At 35.4% G+C, this 9,080-nt stretch overlaps 1 protein-coding gene across 1 annotated transcript in view; it reads left to right on the top strand.

Annotated features, from left to right (window-relative positions):
* The window catches only part of INTS6 (integrator complex subunit 6), a 46,838-nt gene that overhangs the window by 28,161 nt on the left and 9,597 nt on the right, over window positions 1–9,080 (top strand). The window contains exons 4-11 of the mRNA XM_009319944.1: window positions 783–908; window positions 1,775–1,929; window positions 4,807–4,959; window positions 5,099–5,231; window positions 5,750–5,844; window positions 6,267–6,377; window positions 8,001–8,216; window positions 8,325–8,451. Of these exons, the coding sequence (XP_009318219.1) occupies window positions 783–908; window positions 1,775–1,929; window positions 4,807–4,959; window positions 5,099–5,231; window positions 5,750–5,844; window positions 6,267–6,377; window positions 8,001–8,216; window positions 8,325–8,451 (1,116 nt within the window). The remainder of the gene's footprint in view (window positions 1–782; window positions 909–1,774; window positions 1,930–4,806; window positions 4,960–5,098; window positions 5,232–5,749; window positions 5,845–6,266; window positions 6,378–8,000; window positions 8,217–8,324; window positions 8,452–9,080) is intronic.

A 9,080-nucleotide genomic window follows, 5' to 3' on the forward strand; every position in this document is an offset into this window, starting at 1 on the left:
TTTTAGAAGAGAAAACTTACTTTTTTCTAATGCATTTTGGTATCACAATTAGAAATTGTAAGAACTGAGTCTGTTCTGCAGTACAGTTTTGCTAAATTCCTGTCATGCTCTGATCTAAAGAAGCCAAAAGTGAAGGAAATGGGTTGGTTTGTTTTTTTTCCCTCCAGAGCATGCAGAATTTCTGCAATGCAGAATGCATAATAATTCTGCAAAACTGATACTTTTCTCTCCATCATTACTCATATTCTTGATCTCTTAGAAATTATATTGCAGATCACTCAGGCATTAATTTTATAATTTGTTTGTAAAAGCTTTTGATTACATCACATATTAAAAACATAATGATTCTTCTGACGCATCAGAGAGGATGTGATAGAAAGCAAACAAAGGGATTTTAAAAAGCATTCCAAAAGGATTTGATTCCACTGCTTTCTGACTGTGATGTAGGCTATACTAACAGTGCTTTGACTGAAATTCGTGGACAGTTAAGTGTTGATGTCTGTCACAAGGGGGAGCCCATTTTCCATGAAAGCAACCAAGAATTTGAGTTAAAGTCATTAAGGGGCTAAAACCCAAACGTTTCCAATGAGGTGCATGTAATACTGTCACTGCTTCACTAGGCTGCCTTGCAGCTTAAACAAAGAAGGAGTGTTCAGGGGAAGCTTCAAGTCGGTGATCCATACATAAATCAATGTGTGTGGCGGGTGAATAGTTTTGAATGATCCAAGTTGAAATAAGGGCAGAAACACTGAAAAACCTCAACCTTGACTGTTTTATTCTAGGTCGATCATATTGTGTGTGCTCTCCAAGAATGCTGAATCAGTGTCTTGAGTCATTGGTGCAAAAAGTGCAAAGTGGAGTGGTAATAAATTTTGAAAAAGCTGGACCAGATCCCTCACCAATTGATGGTACTTGAAATTTTTTACACTGTGATATCACCTGGCAGGCATGACAATGTAATTTAGTGAAATTAATGTAATAGTTGCCAAAACAAAAGGAAAACTGTTGCAATTTAAGACATTACTACAAAAAGGACCTGCTACATCTGAAATTCTGTTGTACTTTTTCAAAATATTTGCTATAGCTGCTAGACAGTATGTAAAACCTTTACATTTGGTCATATTCCTCAGGTAATCTTAAATGCAGTTATTCACGTCAAGCATAGTTAAATGGGTTCATGAGTTTTAAGCAGTAGTTTTCAACCAGCTAGAAATGTAAATAGCTTGATATGGAAATACTGTGGGTTTATACGCTTATTCTTTTTTGTTTACTGTAGTAAAGTGGCTGCATTAAGAGTTAAAATAGCAAATGTGAATGTGCAGCCTTAACTTCTCATTCAAAATGGCTTAGCTAGGTCCCTCTTAGGATGTTACTGGGATGTGTTTGTGGGATTTTTTTAATCCTGCTTTGCTGCAATAAAAAGTTAGTCCAGCAGTACTAGTTGTGTATATCTTTTTTTTGTGTGTGTGTGTAGATTTGAGGGTTATCTGGTAATAACAATGGGAGGAGAAAGAAACTGATTATTGTGAAGGGCTCCAGATAATTGGCTTTCTCAGCTCTGATCCTGTAAACATTCAATGCTTATTTGGTTTCTCATAGTTTCTGGGTTTTTGCAGAAATGCTTACTGACAATTATCTGCTATTCTTAGAAATAATATTAACTGCAGGAAGAGCTTCCCTGCGGGTAGAGTTCTTAAACTCTTCACAGAAGTTATTTAATACTGTTTTTGAGTTTCAACAGTATTTTGACTGATAAAGCCTTTTTCTTCTGTAGATGGGCAGGTGGATATATCTAGACCCTTTGGACCCCAGCCTTGGCACAGCTGTCACAAACTTATTTATGTCAGACCGAACCCTAAAACTGGGGTTCCTATAGGTCATTGGCCTGTTCCTGAATCCTTTTGGCCAGATCAGAATTCTCCAACGCTGGTACGTACTGAAGTTAGATAAAGCAAAGGGTTTGTGCATGCGGGAATATTCCAGGATTTCCTATTCACTGATTTTTAAATCTTGAGATATGTACTTCATTGTAGCAACCGTAAAAGCAGTGTGACCCAAGAAGGAATAACACATGTAAGCCTATGTTGCAGTTACCTCAGATAAATTACTGATGAGCAAATAATACTATGGGGTTTGCTTTTTAGTAACTTTGAAGCTTTAAGAAATTGCCTGTGACAGATTTATTTGTTGACCTAGTACATGCACGTAGTGTTTCTGTTTGAACTCTGTTAAAATATAAAACCAGAAATAAGGTAGCACTTTGATAATAGACTATGAAATTCTATTGCCTCACAGATGGTATTAATAGAAGATAGTATGATCTTCCCAATTTTGAATCTTTGTGATCGTTCTGTCTTCATTCTAGCAGGTGAATGTAATTTCATCTGCTGTTGCTCAGTGTAGCCATACCTTCAATTTATCCCAAGTAGAGAAACTCACTTTGTTTTTTTTTAAATACTACCCACAGAATTAATTGTATTTGTTCTTTTTCATAAAAGAATGCATGCCACTGCCTTTTGTTTGGTCTGAGAACTAATCACTAGTATAGTATAATGTATTTTTGTATTTCTGCTAATCTTTGAAAATTATTAAAGTAGAAATAATGCAGTTGTATAATTGTTCCCTACATTTCATGATGATTTTTGTGGGTTTTTTTCATCTGAAACTAGTGTACTGACTAGCAAACTCATTTAACTTCTCATAAATTTAATCTCCTTTGAAAAATATGTAAAGTCTTTTGAAATACAGGTTGCTGAGGAGTGACACAAGTATGAAATTTTAGTCATATTTACAGGTTTGATATTGCTGGTGTCTGTGGCCACACTCATTGAAGGACGTGGATGCCCTTCTGAACTACAAAGCAAGCTAGCGTATATGAATAAATCTTCTATAGTCATTTAAAAAACAAAATATCATTGCATATTGGATATTAAAAAGCTGCTCTGTAGGAAAACTGTTCTGTGTACTCCTTGTAAAATCACTATCAATAGCATATCTGCCTCCATTCACTGTATAGAGTCAGTACAGTTTGTCTGCTACTGCACATCTTGATTGAGATTGCTAAAATAGATCTTGCCAAGTGAAGAGTTGTTGAACTAAATCTGCTAAAAAAATGAGGTTGACTTACCCAAATGGCAAGAAGATGAGAAAAAATTCTTCTCGGTTGTAGCATGTATAGCTCTCATAACTGCATAAAGCACTGGATTATTGCATCTGCAGCTAAATTCCTGTTGACATCAACTGGAATTGCACATTGAGTCTTCTTTATGCAATGTTGGGGAGCTGAGTTTGCTGATAGTGTTTGAAGACTTGTGTTTCCTTACTGTTCTGAAAATACAGTGTTAAAACTTAGCATATCTTGTAACTCTTGTCTACTTAAGAGTCCGTAGTTAGATATTTTTCTTTTCCTCCCTGTTACCTGATCCACAGTGGAGTTGTCTCAAGCAGTCCTACCCCAACAACTGTTTCGTGTACTGTAGGTAATGATACTATCAAGGCTTTCTTAAATGTATATGAAAGTCTGCTGATAATTATGTTGGCAGATCAACAATGTAAATTGCTGCTCCTTCCCACTGCTTTGAGGTAAAAATAGTTCTGCTGTCCAGCCAAGAGTTATTAGACTTCTCAAGTCTTAGCATTCAACTTCTTTTGCAGCCTTTTTATTCCTAGTATAACTGCTTCATGGCTTGGTCAAAAACTCCACCACAACTATTTATTGGAGGCATCATCTCTGAAGAGAATTGCAGTTCCTTCAGTTGGTTGGGCCTCCTGTTTTGTGTGCACTTGGGCAGTAGACCTTCCTCAGAGTGGAGACGCTCAAGGCAAGACCAGCTCTGTGGGCAGATAACATTTGGGTCGCTCATCCTAAAAGGAAGAGACTAGAGCTTATAGACATAGAAAAATTACTTTCAAGCTGAGGTGATAGGAAGGTCCAAGAAACCCTGTGTTTCCCTAGTTCATCTTGTGTATTTATTAGTTACCTTCTTGTAAAGAGAGTAAATGGAAGGAGGCTTCCCAGTTGAGCTCTCCCCCAGATTCTAGTGGCCTTGGAGGAGGCTCAGGGTAAGTATAAGAGCTTACATTCTTCTCCTGAAAACCCTTCAGTGGCAGCTCCTATTTTCATCACACACAAAAAATCAGCTTTCCCTTTCAGCAAAAGAAATTTCAAATATGTTGTTAAGTTATACTTGAAACTCGAGGCACAAAGGCCTTTTCCCTGTGATTAATAAAAAGATTAAAATCCAAACACTTAAATTGCTTGAATTGAAATAATTTTTCACAGGCCTAGTTAAAATGTGAGTTCTTCTAAAGCTTGTTTTTTTTTCTGAATTCATGCTGCTCTTGGTCATTATAATTCAGTTTGAGTTTTGTAACTGTTAAATTTGCCAAGAAGGAAAAGTGCTGGAGGAAGTTAGCAAATGCAAAAGTACAGCGCCTGCTTCTGTGGGAAATAAAAATGGGCATGCCCCAGAGTAGCACTGAAGATTCTTTTTGTCCCCACTGGGATTTACTTCCATTTGCAAAATTTTTGTGTATGTGCAAGAAGTTTTACTTGCGTACTGTTCTAGACTTACTAGGTAAAATAATTGGCGTTTATTTAGAAAATAAGATTCTTTCAGATTTTAAGACAGTGCTAACATCATAAATTAATTGCTTAGGACTCATTAATGATAAATATGAATCCTGTATTGCATAGGCTCCTTAATTATGTCTGTTTTCAGAGAACCTGTATTGCTTTAGGTGTCATAGCACAATTGCATTTTAATCATTGTGCAGACTTATTAACAGTGGAATGCTTATGTTTAGCCACCTCGCACATCTCATCCTGTGGTGAAATTTTCCTGTACTGACTGTGAACCAATGGTCATTGACAAACTGCCTTTTGATAAGTACGAGTTAGAACCTTCACCACTGACCCAGTTTATCCTGGAAAGAAAATCCCCTCAGACCTGCTGGCAGGCAAGTAGAGTGCATGCTGAATTGAAGTTATTTATAGAATGCTGTTTTTCATAGACTTTATTTTATAATCAAAATAGGATGTAAAATTTTAGCACACAATATTTTGGATTTACATACAACATAATGTGTTTTATTGCAGGTATATGTGAGCAATAGTGCAAAGTACAGTGAACTTGGTCATCCTTTTGGTTACTTGAAAGCTAGTACAGCGCTGAATTGTGTGAATTTATTTGTGATGCCTTACAATTATCCAGTCCTTCTTCCATTGCTAGGTAAATACCACTTCATAAAAATTTTCTTAGGTGGTAGGCAATTGAAAAATTGATCTCATCTAAATAGATTACTGCAATTAGTGCTGCTATTAATCACACACCTGTAGAAAGGTAGCATGTTGAGCAATGTATTTGTCATCAGTAACTTGTTTCACTTGTCACCAATTGGCTGACCTTCATGACTCAGACTCAATGTGTAAGATGATTTACTTAATCATCATTCTTTCAGATATGTTTTGGTCTCACTTCTTTCATTATTTTAGGAGCCATTTTCGCAATCTGTTGTCTCAATTACCAATTCAATTTGATACATTATTTATCAGGTTCCATCTTTTGGCTGCAGCATTAATCTTGTGTGTGTGTATATTTAGTTTAGTTATATATATTTTAAAATACATGTATTAATTTAAGCATTGAGGAATTGGCATTTCTTTGAGAGTTTCTTTTATTAGAAAAAAAGATGCAATGCTGTCTAAACACGCCTTTCATTTTGTGTCTTTTCTTTTTGTAACCATCAGATGACTTGTTTAAAGTACACAAGGCAAAACCTACGTTGAAATGGCGACAGTCATTTGAAAGCTATTTGAAGACAATGCCTCCTTATTATCTTGGGGTAAGATGACTTACTGTGTTAAAATTTCTATTTTATTATGTAACTATAGTTATCTTTCCACTATGGGTGTATTCCCTATTTCAAGTAGAATGTATATTAATTTAAGAGAGAATAGCTAAACTTCATGCATAATGATACTTACTGTTTTCACTGGAGTCCTGGGGAAGGCTTGAGACCTGAATGTTATGAAAATTTCATCAGCTGTGACTTGTATATAAATGATAGCTCTGTTAATAATTGATTCTGTATGAATGGAACAATGCTTTAAAACAACAACAAAAAAATGCTGCTCTGAAAGTCTTTGTTTTTCTTTTCTAACTTTGAGGACCTCAGGATCTATTTGAAATGGATACAGTTAGTTGAAGTATGTATACAACACTTATAAAGTTAAATATGACTATACAATATATTCCATGTTTCAGCCTTTGAAGAAAGCTGTGAGAATGATGGGAGCACCAAACCTTATAGCTGACAATGTGGAATATGGACTTAGTTACAGTGTCATTTCATATCTCAAAAAGTTGAGTCAGCAGGTAATGTTGAAGCAAAAGAGCAGTAAAAACTTATTCTAATATCAGGATAATCTTAAAATACTCAAGTTCAATGGCTTTGAAGGAAAAAAGAGCAGAAAGATCAAGTTAATACCTTCCCATAAGCAATTAGCAAAAAAGCATTTTGGTTTTCTTAACTGAAGGAAAACTTGGCATTTAAATATAGACTTTATAGACTGGACTATAAAGATAGATATGGAGGTACAAATTGATATTTTTTTGTATTTAAGGAGCATTTTTACTTGTACACACAGTAACATACTTTTGTCCAAAAGAAAACATGTTGTCTTACCTTAGATATTAAAGATGTTCTAGCATTTTTTCAGGAAATAGAGATTTGTACTTTGTACATCTGAATCAGAAAGTGTCCTTTCTTTGGCTTGTGAAATGAAATGGAAAGCGTTCAGTAAATATAAAGTAAACTGACATAATTCAGAGTCTCAAATAAGGATACAGACATAGAAGTGGCAAGTGACCTTTTGAAATTGTTGTCTGTGTTCAGAATAGTGCCCGTAACTTTGACTAGTCTCCTGCACCAGCCTAAAGCATTTCTGCCCTGCTACCTCCACTCTTATTTTGTTGAACTGTGCATGTTAAGCTTTCTTGTTCAAGATAATAAAATAATGCAATAGGCTTGAAACTTCAAGAAACAGTAGTGCAAGTACTTGTAACTTAGCTAATGAGTTCTTATGGACCAGCTTTTTCTTAAAAAATTAATATAAATGGTTGTTTGAAGAAGCAAACCTCTTGAAGTTTACAGTATATCCTATTAAATCAGTCATATTGCTCAGTATTCTGTGAAGTGAACTAATCTCTCAACTTAGACATCTTAGACTCCTAAAATGCAAATTGTACTTAAAGCTTTTCTAACTTCTGAAAGGCTCTGCCAGTAGAGACTTGGTATTCTTAATAAGTACATATTCAAATTTTGAGTAGCCTACAAATTTACGTGAAACTGCAAAACCAACATTGTCAGGTGTATTACTGAATGACTTTTGGCTCTTTGTTCAACTGTATTCTGCCAAAAAGCTGGTGTTTATGAACATGTTTAATTTTGGTACAAATCTAACATAACATTGAGGGTTAGGTCTGTCTAGTCAAACAGAATTCGGTATTATTAATAAATATGAAATACATGATGTTATGACTATTCGTATTGAGCTTCTAAAAAGTTGATACCATTGTGTGACTGATCGCAACTATAGTTGTGAGAGAATCGGTCTGTTGAGAGTTACAGTGTTTAGCTGTTATCGTAGAAAACAGTCTATGTGAGTACAGATAGATTTGCAGAGAATTGCTAGTTAAACTATGGCATTTTATGAAAATAAAAGCATTGCATGCATATTGGTGCTTAGATACCATAATGGGCAGCAGAGGAGAAATATGCAGAAGACCTAGGCACAAACTGTTCACTATATTTAAAATCGTAGTAAGCATTAAGTGGTTATGTATTAAGCACTCCTTAAGCACTCATCCTGGTTATGGTCGTCATAGTGTATTAGCACATTGTTGAATCTTCTAGGTAGGAATTTAAAATGAATAAGTCTGACTAATCCTTTTAAGAGCATATTGTCAATTTTATTTATTTATTTATTTCAAATTAAGGCCAAAATAGAGTCCGATAGAGTCATTGGCTCTGTAGGCAAAAAGGTAGCGCAAGAGACTGGAATTAAGGTCAGAAGCAGATCACACAACCTGTCTATGGCACATAGGAACGATTTTCAACATCTGCTACAGGGGATTACTGGGGAAATTCCTCATAGACCTCTAGACCTCAATATGAAGGAGTATGCTGGGTTCCAAATAGCTTTGCTGAATAAGGTAAGCACCACTGTGTGTAATGTTGTTATTTTCAATATACTTCCATTGAAATGCTAGATATTGTTTCATACATGGTATTAATTGGAACTATATTTACTGGAACCATAGGATTTGAAACCTCAGACTTTTAGAAATGCTTATGACATACCCAGAAGAAATCTTTTGGATCAATTAACGCGAATGAGATCTAATTTACTGAAGAGTACTCGCAAGTTCCTCAAAGGACAAGATGAAGGTTAGATAACAGTTTATTTTTTGCCTAACCATGGTATGATTGGTACTAAAAAAATGAAGACTGTAACAAATAGCGGAGTTCTTTAAAACTTAGTGGATGTCTGATGCTGCCATTAAACTGCATGTTCTTTTAGATTCTTTTTTCCTTAAATAACTTACTGGAAGAAAAAATGGTGAGGATAGAGAAGATGCAGATTCACTGCTCTGTCCTTTAGTCCATATGAGGAGACTTGGGCTTTTACATAAGATTTTTGTTCACTGTTTTTTCCCAACTTTCATGATATACCTGAGAAAAAAATCACAGGGCAGTTCTGAACATTGTGATTTCTCTCCATATAAGTGGATTGTGAGAAGTGGAAAAGTAAGCTTGCTCACTGGGTGCTGCCAGTGTGATTCTTTTGCCCTTTAGGCCAACAGCAAATAGTTCAGTAGTCTGCTAATTTATTCCTTTACCTTTCTACTGTGTCTTCTGGTACTGCTTTATGGCATCTTAACAAACAGAAGATGATTAAGTAAGTGGAGAAAATGAGAAGGGCAGTGCAAGCGAACGTGTATGTTACATTAGTCCTGCCTCTACTTATGTCAGATTAACATCTGTGATCAAGTGATAATGTAATGTGAAATGCAAAG

This window comes from Pygoscelis adeliae, unplaced genomic scaffold (assembly GCF_000699105.1).
Source record: "Pygoscelis adeliae isolate BGI_AS28 unplaced genomic scaffold, ASM69910v1 Scaffold32, whole genome shotgun sequence".
Taxonomy (NCBI): Eukaryota; Metazoa; Chordata; class Aves; order Sphenisciformes; family Spheniscidae; genus Pygoscelis; species Pygoscelis adeliae.